The sequence below is a fragment of the Cervus canadensis genome, chromosome 23 (genome assembly GCF_019320065.1).
Source record: "Cervus canadensis isolate Bull #8, Minnesota chromosome 23, ASM1932006v1, whole genome shotgun sequence".
In the NCBI taxonomy this organism is placed as follows: domain Eukaryota; kingdom Metazoa; phylum Chordata; class Mammalia; order Artiodactyla; family Cervidae; genus Cervus; species Cervus canadensis.
The window spans coordinates 49,250,104-49,265,270 of NC_057408.1; the positions used below are offsets into that span (position 1 = coordinate 49,250,104).

The following is a 15,167-nucleotide window of genomic DNA, read 5'->3' on the forward strand; positions in this document are numbered from 1 at the left end:
TCCATTTCCCATAGCCTGTTTTCTCATCAGTAAAATGAAGGCTATCAAATAACACTTTTATGAGGACTAAATGAGATAAAGTATGTAAAAAGCTTAGCACAGTTTCTGACACGATGCGAGTTCAGTCAATGTCCGTCCCTCTAGTTAACAAGTCCACATGAGGAAATAGAGAATGAACAAACACCTTAACTTCCGTACTAACCCAGTGCATTTTCCACTACTCCATGAAGAGAGACTGGGAAAGGGAGGTAAGCAAGGCACCATTATGTAAAACATTACAATCTCAAGCTTTCATGATTTATTACTACTACTAGCCCTATAAAACTCCCAAAGTTCAAATAATGATTTTTTTTTTTTTAATATCAGAAGTTTCCACCCCATTTCTTGCTTTTTTAGGAAAAAAATTATCATCAAGACGATAAACCCACTCCTGGGGGAAAGCCATATACTCTTATCATGAGTATGCATACAGAATATAAACTAATCCTAACCACAGCAAGCATCTACAAAAGTAAATATGCTCCCAAAGTCACTCCAAGCCAGAAGTGAGTGAGTGGACTACCTGCTACGTTCCATTATCTCCTCCATTAGTTTAAACTCCACCTTATCTTAGTTGTGTTCTACAAGTTCATTTAAAAGCCAGTTGTTTAGAATTCAGGATCATTTTCCCTCAGAAATGAACTTATAAAAGTAACTTAGATACCAGACTATTTCATAAGAACCTATTTACACAGAGCTATCTATGGGGAAAAGATCAAATTGTTTCTGTGTTCCTAGTTCAGTCTGAGGAGGTGGTTTATTGCAATGCAAACATCCCAGTTTAAAAGGGGGTGGGGGGCAAGCTAAACTGGCCATGGGGACATATGAAAGTATATGAGCAGAGAAATGGGCTTAGGAGAATGACGAATGTTCTAAAAGAGCCATTTCCCTACAGATACTTAACATGCATAAGCTCTTGTCTGGTGACTCAGTACAACAGTTTCCAAAGTGAGGTACATGACCCAGGAAATACAGAAGAATGGTGCTTTGAAATGGAAGGGATACGCCCACAATCTCTTATCTATTCCAAAATCCCAAAAGTCTCAAGTTTTTTGTAAATGAGCGGCAATCCTGATCTGAATGAACAAAACGCTATGTTGTTGTTTTGTTCGGTCACTCAGCATGCCAGGCTTCCCTGTCCTTCACCATCTTCCAGAGCTTGCTCAAATTCACGTTCATTGAATTAGTAATGCCATCCAACCATCTCATCCCCTGTCGTCCCCTTTCTCTTCCTGCCTTTAATCTTTCTCAACATCAGGGTCTTTTCTAATGAGTCGGCTCTTCACATCAGGTGACCAAGGTACTGGAGCTTCAGCTTCAGCATCAGTCCTTCCAATGAATATTCAGGGAAAACCAGTAGCTTTGACATATAGTCAAAGACCTTTGTCAGCAAAGTGATGTCTGCTTTTCAATACGCTGTCTAGGTTTGTCATAGCTTTCCTTCCTAGGAGCATCTTTTAATCTCATGGCTGCAGTCACCATCCACAGTGATTTTGGAGCCCAAGAAAATAAAATCTGCCACCGTTTTCATGTTTCCCCCTTCTATTTGCCACGTAATGATGGGACCGGATGCCATGATCTTAGTTTCCTGAATGCTGAAGTTTTAAGCCAACTTTTTCACTCTCCTCTTCCAACCTCATCAAGAGGCTCTTTAGTTCTTCTTCACTTTCTACCATTTGAGTCATAACATCTGCATATCTGAGGCTGTTGAAATTTCTCCCAGCAATCCTGATTTCCAGCTTGTGATTTATCCAGTCCAGCATTCTGCATGATGTACTTTGCATATAAATTAAATAAGCAGGGTGAAAATATACAGACTTGATGTACTCCTTTCCCAATTCTGAACCAATCCATTGTTCCATGTACGGTTCTAACTGTTGTTTCTTGAACCACATACAGGTTTCTCATGAGGCAGGTAAGGTGGTCTGATATTCCTATCTCTAAGAATTTTCCACAGTTTGTCATGATCCACACAGTCAAAGGCTTCGGCATTATTCAGTGAAGCAGATGTTTTTCCCTTAGTATAATTATTCATACACTTTCTGCAGAAATACTGGGGTATCTGATATGACAGGTGCTGCTGTGGACCTGGAAGTGGGAGATATGTACTCTGTGGCAAATACTATATTACAGCTCTAAAATCCAAAAGTTTATAAACTCAGTCCCAAGCATTCTGAATAAAGGGTATGGACTTCCATTAAAACTTTCATATTTACGGTTTTTTCTAAAAATCTAAGAATGAAACTAGGTTAGTAATTATACATTACTCAGCTGATACTAGCACCCTCAGTGGGTCACTGAAAAAAAAAAAAAATCATATCACACACACAATACAAGGTGTAGTGAGGATGGGTGGGAGTTTGACAGCTGAGGGTCTAACACTGTTGCTCACTTCTGGCACACTAAGACATAGTTATGCAGACTTGCAGAATACATCTTACTGGTATAAAACCACATGTTGATTCTCTTGAGATAAAGTGCTTAAAAATCAAAATCAAAAATAAGTTTCTTTTTTTTCCTACAAAATAAGAGTAAGTATTCCCAAATTGCACACCTTTTCTAGAATGAAAAGTGGTTGCTAACAGTATGCTCCCTAGAAGACACATATACTTTTTTTAATTATACCATTTAATCTGTCCCTCCAGGTAAAGGTGATGTTTGACAAGAAATAAGAAAATAAATGCAGTCCAAAGGGAACTAGAGTAAGCAAGGTGAAAAGTGACATCTGGAGATACTTCCCTCATTATGTGGTCTTCAATGCTGAAACAATGTGTCACCAATAAACTCTAATATCTGCATCCATAAAAGAAAACCATTTTTATTTCATCTTAAATTCAGTGGATTCTGAATTCATTTATTCAAAATATAAAAGTGAAACACCTTCCAATTCGTTTGTAAGAAATGATCAGGATCAGAAAAGGTGGAAAACTACCAGCTAAATTTCAATAAAAATGTTTACTTAACTGGTAAATGAAATAGAAACATAAGACTGAGTTAGGTAAACACACTGCATTAATCAGGGTCCAGTCAGCAGACAGGAAACCACACCAATCCACCACTTCTAAAAATGGGAAAACAATGAAAAAACAGGATTATTTAAACATAAGAGGCTTAAAGGAGGGTCCCATAGGGCTGGATTACATGTTACATGTGGGATACACATACAGAAAAACCATTAATGTCCAACAATAGTGTTACACTAAGTTAATCAAACAACCATATCACAGACTAGAACAATTCATCTCAATTTTCTAGTCAACTTTCCCTCAGGAAAAGTAGTACAAACATTGATCATTTCTGAACTACTATGAACAGAAGAGAGAATGATGGGGAAAAGCAATGAATTCACTGAGTTTTCATCCCTATAATCTGCCATTCACCAGCTTTGGGACTGAACAAGTTTCTTCATCTCTCCAAGCCTGAGTTTCTCTTTATCTGTGTTAGGAATCCAACTGCACATCTAATGAGTTCAAAGCTCTTTGAAAAGAGCAATTTATTCAGAAAATACTCATCCAGAGCTATGGTTTTGCTAGAAAATGGAGATACAAGAACACACACACACACACTCCTTCCCCTCCAACTAATAATCTCATGCAAAAGCCAATCACAACCAGCATACCTGTGGCAGCAGAAAGGAGCATAGGGTACAGTGCAATCACACTGTCCAGCAGTTAGAGGAGGAGGAGGGAATCTGTGGGAGGCTACCCAGAGACACAGCCAGAAAGAAACATCTAATCTAACCACAGAGATAAGCCTCTAGTTGGTGGCTCCGTTGGTAAAGAATCTGTCTATAATGCAAGAGGCCTGGGTTTGATCCTGGAGAAGGAAACGGCAACCCACTCCAGTATTCTTGCCTAGGGAAATCTCATGGACACAAGAGCCTGGCAGGCTACACAGTCCATTGCAAGAGTTGGATACAACTCAGGAACTAAACCACCACCATATATTAAGACAGCATTACAGGGTACTTCCCTGGTGGTCCAGTGGCTAAGACTCTGTGCTCCCAATGCAGGGAGCCCAGGTTCAATCCCTGGTCAGGGAACTAGACCCCACATGCCGCAATTCAAGAGTTCACATGCCACAACTAGGGCTTCCCTGGCGGCTCAGACAGTAAAGAATCCGCCTGCCATGCAGGAGACCTGGGATCGATCCCTGGGTGGGGAAGATCCCCTGGAGGAGGGCATGGCAACCCACTCTAGTATTCTTGCCTGGAGAATCCCATGGACAGAGGAGCCTGATAGGCCATAGTCCACGGAGTCGCAAAGAGTGAGATACGACTGAGCAACTAAGCACATGCCACAACTAAGACCAGGTAAGCGTGTCCATGGGCCAGCATCATCTCCATCACCTGGGAGCTTTTAAACTACTCTTGCTGAATTCCACACTTAGTGAATCAGAATCTGCATTTTTAAAGGTTCCCAGGTGACCCGCATGCTTATTCTCTGACAAGTACTGATAGAGGGGTAGCTATTTCCTGAGAACTTCAAATTGATTTCTTGAGGTCCTCGTTCAACCAAGTTGCAATCTACAGGGAGTATTAATACTAGATGAAAAAAAAAAAACTAGATGGACTTTCATCATTTAAAACATCGCTTTAAAAAAAAAAAAAAAAACATCGCTTTAGTAGATGAAGATAAAAAAGGAAAAGGTATGTTACCTAAGTCTTCAAAATAGATAGCTGTTTAGGAAAATCAAGCTTTCCTTTCAGATGCCTTTGGCAAAAACCATCTCACAATATCTCATCCTTTCCAGGTCTGGCATCCTACTCCCCAAACACTGTTCATACAAGTCCTGTTTTTTCCCAAGGCTCTCTCCCTGGATAACACTCTTTTCTCCTGTAGTTCTAGAAACAGATCAGAAGAGAAATAAGGGGACTCAGAAAGGAAATGATGAGGCTTATTAATTGACTTCACTTTTTATCCAGAGTGAGCACTTCTAGGCCTTCAACTGAGTAATGACGTCTGAGGAGTTGGTCCACGTGTGACCAAAGAAGCACTCTTTGCTAGGGGTGGAAGAAAAGGACAAAGAACCACCCCAACACAGCCTGGACCAACAATACCAAAAGCTGATTTTAAATAAACCTAATAATTTATACTTCTTTCACTATCCATACTCAAGAGGGTAGAAAGAACTTTAATAGGCAACACAAATTATCTTCTCCAGTCTTTCTCTGGTAACAATACAACACTGAGGTCAAGTGACCAAAAAACGAGCACTGAGTAAAAATACATTTCTCCCCAATCCTATAAAGTCAGTACCCAAATGATAAAATGTTGACTATACATACTTGATTACACACTTCCCAAAATTAACTCCCAACGAATTCAGTAACATACATATTTCCACAATCCTCTTACTCACTATATAAATTAACCAAGTATATCTGGATACAAGAGAGAAATTATATCATTCAAATATACACTAAATGCTCCTCTTTTCAAAGCCTGACTATCCTAGCCATAAATTCAAACTTATCATATGACACCTGAAAGAAATAAGTTTGGCATTTATTATTACTTTTTGGTATACTTTTACCACATAAGCACATATCCTCAACTGGGGGCAATCCTGCTCCCTAAGAGGCACCTGGCACTATCTGAAATACTCTGGGTTATCATGTCTACAACCAGCGGGTAGAGGCGCGTGCACAGGGCAGCCCCCTCCAGTAAAGAATTATCTAATCAGTTGCAAACAGCAATAGTGCCAAAACTGAGAAACCTTGTCCCAAACAGTAAACAGGACTATTCTACATTTTAACATATCAGACGTTTTCTTCTTTAAGAAACTTTACTTTCTTGCTTTATTTGCTTAACACTAATTTTCTATAGGGGTTTTAAAAATGTTTGCTAACAGCATCCGATGAACAAGATGAACTGATACATACCAATAGATTAAATAATGTGTAAAATTATCTTGTAAACTAAGATTTTTAAACCTCTGAAAAATACCTGTTTTTACACAATATAACTATTTATAGGACAGATATATTCCATACTATAAAACATACAGGGAACAGGAATATCCCTTCAAAACCTGCTGCAGTACAGGATTTGATACACTTTACCTTTACCCTGGAGAGATATTTAAAATTCCCCATAAACCTATCATTACGGATCCCAAGATGTCTTCAAATTGTTGAGTTGTGGTCAAAGTTTAGCTTGCCCTAGCAGGATAAAATTTTAATTAAGAGTGTCCAGAAACAAGAATATGCCCCATACAGTGTTGTTAGGAGGGCAAATTGGTAAAAATGTCTCTGCAGGGCATTTAGTCAACATCTACCAAAATGTTACATATATGTACCCTTTAATGTGGCAATTCCACTTCTGAAGTGCTCCATACACCTGCATATACATGTTCAAGGACTTATTCAGAACACCATTGTAAATAAGACCTGGAACAATACAAATGTCCATCAACACAGCACTGGTTAAATAAAGTACTGCATACAATCATAGGAATATTATGCAGCTATGAAATAATAAGGTAGACCTATCTATATTTGCTAACATGGAACAATCACTAAGGGGCTTCCCAGGTGGCGCGAGTGGTAAAGAACCTGCCTGCCAATGCAGGAGACATAAGGGATGCAAGTTCGATCCCCGAATGGGGAATAGCCCCTGGAGAAGAGCATGACAAGCCGCTCCAGTATTCTTGCCTGGACAATCCCAAGGACACAGGAGCATGGCAGGCTATACAGTCCACAGGGTTGCAAAGAGTGGGACACGACTGCATCAACTTAGCATAGCACAGTATAACAATCAATAATAGGTACTATTAAGTTAAGAAGCAGAAGTACAGAAGAGAATAAAACAGTAGTTTCTTAACACTGTTTAAAAGGGTGGCAGATTTACAATACATTGATATTTACAAATGCTTGCAATGAGTGTTCTGTAGGAACACAGTGGTGGTCCCTTTCTGTACAGGGAAATCTTTTCTTTTGGCCCTGCACATAAATCTTCTGCAACATTTAAACAACCAGCTAAGAAACACAATTCCAGGCATTATCTATTCAATAACTGAATTGCCTTTGTGTTAATTTCCTTTCTACTGGCTGCTAACAATAACTATGCACCCATTTCAGGATCTGTTAGGTTTTGCAAAACTCAATCATAAAGCTTTAGAAATAGCTAAAGCATGCTGGAAACTATCAAATATGAAATCTGAAGCTATTTCCTACTGAACAGGGTCCCAAGGATAAATCTACGTGAAAATGAATTCGATTAAATTATTCTGAGAGCAAGCTTTCAGGTGATCACATTATAGAAAAATTCTAGAATCAGTAACCAACAGTTCCCTGAAACTTGGTGAATCGAGGACAATGACTCAGAGCCCTGTTAATGGATAAGTCCCTGCCTTAACCTTACAGATGCACTGAGATGTTAAAAGATACCTGGTGAGCCCTATGCCTATCTTCCACTTGAGAAAGTATTTAACACAAAGAAAGGGTTCAATATTGAGACTGTTTTTCCTTCTATTGCTATAAAGATACACAACGAAACAATTAAGATGAAAAAGCAGTCCACAGGGTACGAAGTGGCATTCAGCTACTGAACTCCACGTCTTTCTGCATGTCAGAGGAGGAAGAAAGGGAATCGCCAACAAAACCGAGGTACCAACGGCCCCACGGCAATTGTTACCGGCCAACGAAACACCATATGGCAAAGCAAGCCTCCCTTCAGACACTTATCACTCGGCGGCTGATTAATTTCAATGGCTTTACAGGACAGGCCTCTCCAGATCCCTTCCCTGGAGGAGGAGGGGAGGGGTCTGTTGTCTTCCCGGCGCTTTGTGCCTTCCAGGCTTGAAGGCATCCTTGTACTGGTGCAGCCATCATTTCCCTTGGGGACTGGGCGGAGGGAAGGGAAGCAGGGGGGTCTTTTCTCCTGGAAGTTTGTGTTTACCAGGTAAGGAACCTAAAATTCCCTCTGGCTCTTTCCCTAGCCGCTCCCTCCGGCCGGGCGCGGCGGGGGAGGCGTTGGACCTCGGGGCTTCGCCCAGGCCGCCCGACGCTCCCCGGCCCACCCCGCATCGCCCGGGCCCCACGCGCAGGCCCCGAGCCCCGGAGGCCGCCCTTACCCGTGGGCGCGCTGTCCAGGATGCGCAGATCGTAGGCCCCGGAACAGCGGTAGTTGGCGGCCGTGCCGTTGTCCCACACCACCACCACCTCCTCGGGGCTCTCGAAGCTCCGGACAGTGCCCACATGGCCCTCGCCGCCGTCCTGCTTCCCCCACTTCCAGTCCGGGCCGCGCACTACGCGGGCCCCGACCCCTTCCACCATCACCCGGTTATTCCTGGAGTTACTCATCGGGGCCCGAGCCGCGGGCTCCGCCGCCGCCGCCGCCGCCGCCGGGGGGCCCGTAAGGGAGTTGGGCCCAGGCCGGACTCTCGGCGCCGGCGGGGGCGGCAGCGAGCCCCGGGGAACGTGGGAATAACTCACGGGGGCGGCGCCGCGGTCCCCGCCGAGCCCGCAGCCGCTCCCTAGCCGTCGCCGCCGCCGCCGCGCCCCCCTCTCGGACTGGAGGCCGGACTGCAGCGGCTCGGAGGCTGAGGCGGCGGCGGCGGCGGCAGCGGCGGGCGGGCAGAGGGGAGGGGGCCGTGGGCGGGGACTCCCCCGCTTCCTCCGGGCTCCCCGGCCGGGCTACAGCGACGGCCGCCAGGAAACCACGCTCTCCCCCGACCGGGAGCGCGGGGAGCGGAGGGGACCGGGGGAGGCTCGCCCGGGGGAGACGGCGCGGGCGGCGGGGAGCAAGCTTAACTGCCGGCCTATCTTCTCCCCGGGGCCCTCGCCCCGGGGTGGACACCCGAGCGCCGGCGCCGCCTCCTCCCCCGTGGGCGGTGATGGTACCTCCCGGCGTCCGGCGAGTGCCCGGGCCCAGGGGCCCCCTTCTCTCTGCCCCCGCGCACGCCGCCGCGCTCCGCCCCGCCACAGAGTCCCCGCCGGGCGAGAACGGCTCCACATCCGGGTACTGGCACACCCAAGGCCGGAGCAGCACGTCCTTTGAGGGATTAGGAAAGGGACCCTCAGTAACACTGCGGTGTACGGCTTTGAGAAAGTCACGCAACTAGGGGGGAAAGGAAGAAGAAAATCCAGCCCTAATCGTCTCGCCCAGGCCCTGTGAGAGTGCGCGTGCGCGCAGCCTGGAGCAGGGAGGAGTAGACGCCCCGCCCCAGTCTGGGGCAAAGGAGGGGCGGCTCCCCGTGGTCGCGGCGGACCGGTGGTGCGGCGTGTCCCATTGGCTGTGACGGGAGGGGGCGGGGCACGACGTCTGGACAGCTTGGAGGTGGGGCTGGAGGAAGTGAGGCTCCGGATGCCGCCCGGGCTGCTGAAACGGAGTCTCTCTGGGTCAGTCTTAATTCATTAAGTTCTAGCGTGGCCTGATAGTACTACGTGTGAATTTGGGATTACATAACATTTTAGTCTTCCTTTTTACGAGGCGAGGAATAGGGCAGATTATGACACAGATTAAGGGAGACCTGTATTTTTGTTTATGTAAACTGAAAGCATTTCAGACCGCCGTGGGTAATCAGTGGTGTGTTTCTAAAATGAGCAGAATGGTTCCGAATGACGTGTGTCTTACCTTTATACGGAGTCAGAGGGGTAAGTAGACCCCAAGCAGCACAAGTCCCTGGAAAGAGTTTACAAGCACCTTACCCATTGTAACAACGCCTGTCCGTTACATAATTCGGCCCCCAGTCACAAAACACAGCAAAATAAGAGGGTTGTAAGAGTGGTCTGACCTGCCTCCTGAGAAACCTGTATGCAGGTCAGGAAGCAACAGTTAGAACTGGACGTGGAAAAATAGAGTGGTTCCAAATAGGAAAAGGAGTACATCAAGGCTGTATATTGTCACCCTGCTTATTTAACTTATATAGAGTACATCATGAGAGACGCTGGGCTGGAAGAAGCACAAGATGGAATCAAGATTGCCGGGAGAAATATAAATAACCTCAGATATGCAGATGACACCACCCTTATGGCAGAAAGTGAAGAGGAACTAAAAAGCCTCTTGATGAAAGTGAAAGAGGAGAGTGAAAAAGTTGGCTTAAAGCTTAACATTCAGAAAACTAAGATCATGGCATCTGGTCCCATCACTTCATGGGAAATAGATGGGGAAACAGTGGCTGACTTTATTTTGGGGGGCTCCAAAATCACTGCAGATGGTGATTGCAGCCATGAAATAAAAAGACCCTTACTTCTTGGAAGGAAAGTTATGACCAACCTAGACAGCATATTAAAAAGCAGAGACATTACTTTGCCAACAAAGGTCCATCTAGTCAAGGCTATGGTTTTTCCAGTGGTCATGTATGGATGTGAGAGTTGGACTGTGAAGAAAGCTGAGCACCGAAGAATTGATGCTTTTGAACCGTGGTGTTGGAGAAGAGTCCCTTGGACTGCAAGGAGATCCAACCAGTCCATCCTAAAGGAGATCAGTCCTGGGTGTTCATTGGAAGGACTGATGTTGAAGCTGAAACTCCAATACTTTGGCCACCTGATGCGAAGAGCTGACTCATTGGAAAAGACCCTGATGCTGGGAGGGATCGGGGGCAGGTGGAGAAGGGGATGACAGAGGATGAGATGGCTGGATGGCATCACCAGCTCGATGGACATGAGTTTGAGTAAACTCCGGGAGTTGGTGATGGACAGGGAAGCCTGGCGTGCTGCGATACATGGGGTCTCAAAGAGTCAGACACGACTGAGCGACTGAACTAAACTGAATTGAAGAGTGGTCTCTGGCTGCTTTTACTTAAATGACATTATGGTGTATGGGTTTTAAAATAAGTGGTTCACAGCCCAGCACAGATGTGAAGTCAGCTTGCTGTCACTTTTCCTGAGTGTCAAGGGATCAAGGAGTACTCCGGCCAAATCAAATAATGAGATGTAAGGTATAACCAATGAATGGTAATGTAGCGAAATAAATATTCTTACTTTTTCATGTTCAAAACAGGAAAATACCATATGGAATCCCAAAGACCAAACAGAGCTTATTTTAGAAAATTAACAGTTAAAGTGTTTGTTCAAAATAGACCAGCCTAATATCTAGTCTATTTTAAAGCATTTTCATCCTGAAAGTGTTAAATGTGCTATTCTCTCTCTGCCAACTCTCCTCTCTTGGGATCTTCGCTGGGTTCCTTCTTTTCTTTTTAACCAGTTAAATTAATCACATGACATGCATTCATAAGTTGATGAAAAGATTTTAGAAAAAAATATAGCCACAGCACAAGTTATACTGTGGTTGACTTTGTAAAGTAAGCTAACTCACGAAAAAGCCAACTGAGATGCTAAGACTCTTAATAGCACAACCTTGCATTTTACATCAAGTCCAATATATTGATAATGACTTTCCATATGTTTGATTGTGTTTATCTCACCCAGGAGTTTTATACTTATGAGGACATCATGTAGTATTTAGATAGGCATTTATTCTCAATACCAGAGATTAGTTATAATAGTTTTGAAATTTATTTGCCCTTAAAATGGAAATGGATGTTAAGAAGTGATCTAGCCCAGCGGTTTTCCTTTCTTCCTGTTCTTACCCTGTAGTATGACCTATAATGGGAGCTAAGTACCCTAGCTGACGTAATAGAGCAAGGCTGGAAGTCTTGTCTAGAGTCTTCCTGTAGTCTCCCTGCCTCCTACCTTTGCTCTATAGAAACTCATCAAAACTTTTGGAGTACCACTGAGCACAATTAATCAAATTAACCTAATCCCCATATTTGATAAGAAGAAATGAGACCAGCACTAATTAAATAACTCATCCAGGATTTCAGAGAAAGTTAAGAAAATAGCAAAAGCTATAACCCATGTAATACTAGATGAATTTCTATATATTAAACACTCTCCTATACATCCATTACCTTGTTAAATACACTGTGAATTTATAACACTATCATGTCACTAAGACTACTTCAAGGCCCTTAAATAAGTTTGCCAGTGGTCTCTAAATATTTTTGTTCATGGATCATTTTCAGTGCAAAATTTTTGAACATGTACTTCCAATATGTGTAATTATTACTGTATAACTTATATATGTGGTAGCATGTTATATGTTATGTAACATACTCAAAAATAGACATTACAAGAGGATAAGATACTGAATAAATAGAAAAGTTTTCATACTTTCTTTCACACCAGTGGATCATCTTCTGCATCCCTAGATGTTTAAATTAGTCTCCAAAGTAGGCACACCGCACTTCGGAAAACACTGTGTCATACATGTATTTGTCATGTTTAGAACATATGCACATCTCCAAATATGCCAGTCATTTTGCACATATGTAGGCTTATCTTCCCATTTGTTCAGAAACATTTAGGGTATTCAAAAATAGTACAATTTTTATTCCAACCATAAGTAAGGTAAACTAAATAAATCCTTGCTCCAGAAATGTAGTAATTTTGCCATTCACCTGCTGCTCTACTACTATGAATGCATTTGTGGCTGCTTTATAGTCAGCAAAAATGTATAATATTTGGAAAATAACTTTATCAGCTAGAGTAACACCATCTGCTATCATGGACACCAAAGCACATAAAGGTTCAAATACAATTTTTTGTTTCTCATTCATATAATAGCCTAATGCTTTCCTCCACATGGCCATCCAGAGACTTATTCTGTTATTCCACCATCCCCTGAAGTTATCTATGTCGCACTTAAGAAAGTGGAGGAAAAGTAGAGAGGGTTGCATACTCACTTTTCAAGTCTTGGACCCAAACAGCATATATCACTCAGTTATATACCATCACCTAGAAGTCAGCCACATGTAACTTAAAGGGAGGAAAAATGTAGCTTAGTTGGGTGCCCAAGAAAAGTGTATCAGCTAGTGTCCACTTAGGAAAACACAAAACATGCTAAATACTCAGACAAGGAATTTAATGAATGCAGTCAATTGTTTGCAAAAGTTTTCAAAGGGATACAGAAGCAAGATGAGATTAGACAATACTGGAGAACATTATCCCTCAGGACTAGAAGAGAAAATAATGTTACCAAGGACCCATGACCACTGTGCCATTGAAGCTATTGGTGTTGAAACAACTACTATTTTGCAGGAAGTCAGGGGCCCATGCTCACTGAAGCTGCAGGAGACCGGGAGCCCAAAGTCACCTACCATTGTACAGACACACTCTGCTGTTGCAATCCCTGAAACCGCACGGCTTGAGTAGGAACCCAGAAGCTGATGTAAGCTCCATCTCAGAAGCAGGAAACCAAAATGACTTCTCTCATCAGTGATCTCTCACAAATAATAATAGTCTACCCTCTGGGGTACTCAGCACTATTCTCACTCTACTGTACTTAAATACTTACAGGTAGCAAAGAAGTAACATCACACATCTGCCACACAGGATGCAACTATTCTATTGAACATGAAGATACCTGCACCGTCTCTCTCTCTCCCCCAAGAAGAGAAGACACAAATTCCCGTCTATTGCCATGTTTGTATCTGAGAGATATTAATTCCAGTTCAGCCACAGTTCCTCCTAGATAAACTGTAACCTACATTTTAATGTAAACAACCACCAATGAAATTCACATTTTCCTAGACAGACCAAGAGAAAAGAGAGAAGGCTCAGACAACCACCAATGCTTCCCAGGTAGCGCTAGTGATAAAGGATCCACCTGCCGAGACAGGAGACATAAGACACTTGGGTTTGATCCCTGGGTCAGGAAGATCCCCTGGAGAAGGAAATGGCAACCCACTGAAGTAGTCTTACCTGGAGAATTCCATAAGCAGAGGAGCCTGGTGGGCTAAAGTCCATAGGGTCACAAAGAGTCGGACACGGCTTAGCACATAGACCCAACAATACAACATGTGCTGTGCTTAGTCACTCTCGTGTCTGTGCAGTTGTGCAATACAACATAGCACAAGGTCAATTAATGGAGGAATGGATAAAGAAAATGTGATGTGTGTATACACAAACACAATGGTATAGTATTCAACCATAAAAAGAATAAAATCTCGCCATTTGCAACAACAAGGATGGGCCTTGAGAACATTATGCTAAGTTAAATAAACAGAAAGACAAATAATATGTGATCTCACTTATACATGGAATTTTAAAAAAAAAGAAGAAGAAGAACAAGTTCTCATAGTTACAGAAAATAAATTGGAGGTTGCCAAAAACAGTGATTGGAGGGTGGGTGTATTGAGTAAAGGAGGTCAAAGGTACATACTTCCAGTTATAAAATAAATGTCATGGGGATGTGATGTACAGCATAACAACTATGGCTTAATACCATATTGCAGGCTTCCCTGGTGGTCCAGTGGTTACGAGTGCACCTGCCAGTGCAGGGAACATGGGTTTGATCGCTGGCCTGGGAGAATCCCACATGTCTCAGGGCAACTGGGCCCTTGAGCCACAACTGCTGAAGCCCTCGTGCATCCTAGATCCCGTGCTCCTCAGCAAGAGAAGCCACCTCAGTGAAAAGCCCTCAGACCACAACAGGAGAAAGCCCACACGCAGCAACAATGACCCGGCGCAGCCAAAAATAACTAAATAAAATTTAAAAAATTTTTAAATATCGTGTTGCTTATTTGAAATTGTTAAGAGAGTAGATCTCAAAAGTGCTCATCACAGGAAAACTGTAACTGGATGGTGACAGATGTTAACTTATTTTGATAATCATTTTGCACCATATGGTCTTCCCAGGTGGCGCTAGTAGTAAAGAACGTGACTGCCAATGCAGGAGAATCAAGAGATCTAGGTTCAATCCCTGGGTTGAGAAGATCCTCTGGAGAAGGGCATGGCAACCCACTCCAGTATTTTTGCCTGGAGAATCCCATGGATAGAGGAGCCTGGAGGGCTACAGTCCATAGGGTCACAAAGAGTCGGACATGACTGAAGCAACTTAGCACACATTGCACTATCTACAAATATCAAATCACTAGGTTGTACACCTGAAACTAATATAATGTTGCATGACAAATAGACTTCAATAAAAAAAATTAATCTGGGAAATGAGAAGGAGGAAAATAATTGGTTTCATATGTAAGTGTTGCAGACTTAATTATGTCCTCCAAAAAGATAACCCCTGATACCTGTGAAACAAGCTTATTTGAAAAAAAGAGTGTTCATAGATGTAATCAAGTTAAGATTAGGTCATACTGGAATAGAGTGGGCCCTGAATCCAATG

At 43.2% G+C, this 15,167-nt stretch overlaps 1 protein-coding gene and 1 non-coding gene across 2 annotated transcripts in view; one reads left to right on the plus strand and one right to left on the minus strand.

Moving 5' to 3' along the window:
- The window catches only part of MIB1 (MIB E3 ubiquitin protein ligase 1), a 97,176-nt gene extending 88,702 nt beyond the window's left edge, over positions 1-8,474 (minus strand). Inside the window, exon 1 of the mRNA XM_043444356.1 lies at positions 8,116-8,474. Coding sequence (XP_043300291.1) covers positions 8,116-8,344 — 229 coding nt within the window. The 5' untranslated portion in view covers positions 8,345-8,474. The remainder of the gene's footprint in view (positions 1-8,115) is intronic.
- Positions 4,009-4,081, plus strand: TRNAG-CCC. The gene has a single exon. It is a non-coding gene; the product is annotated as a tRNA-Gly (tRNA).
- Positions 8,475-15,167: the final 6,693 nt, after the last annotated feature.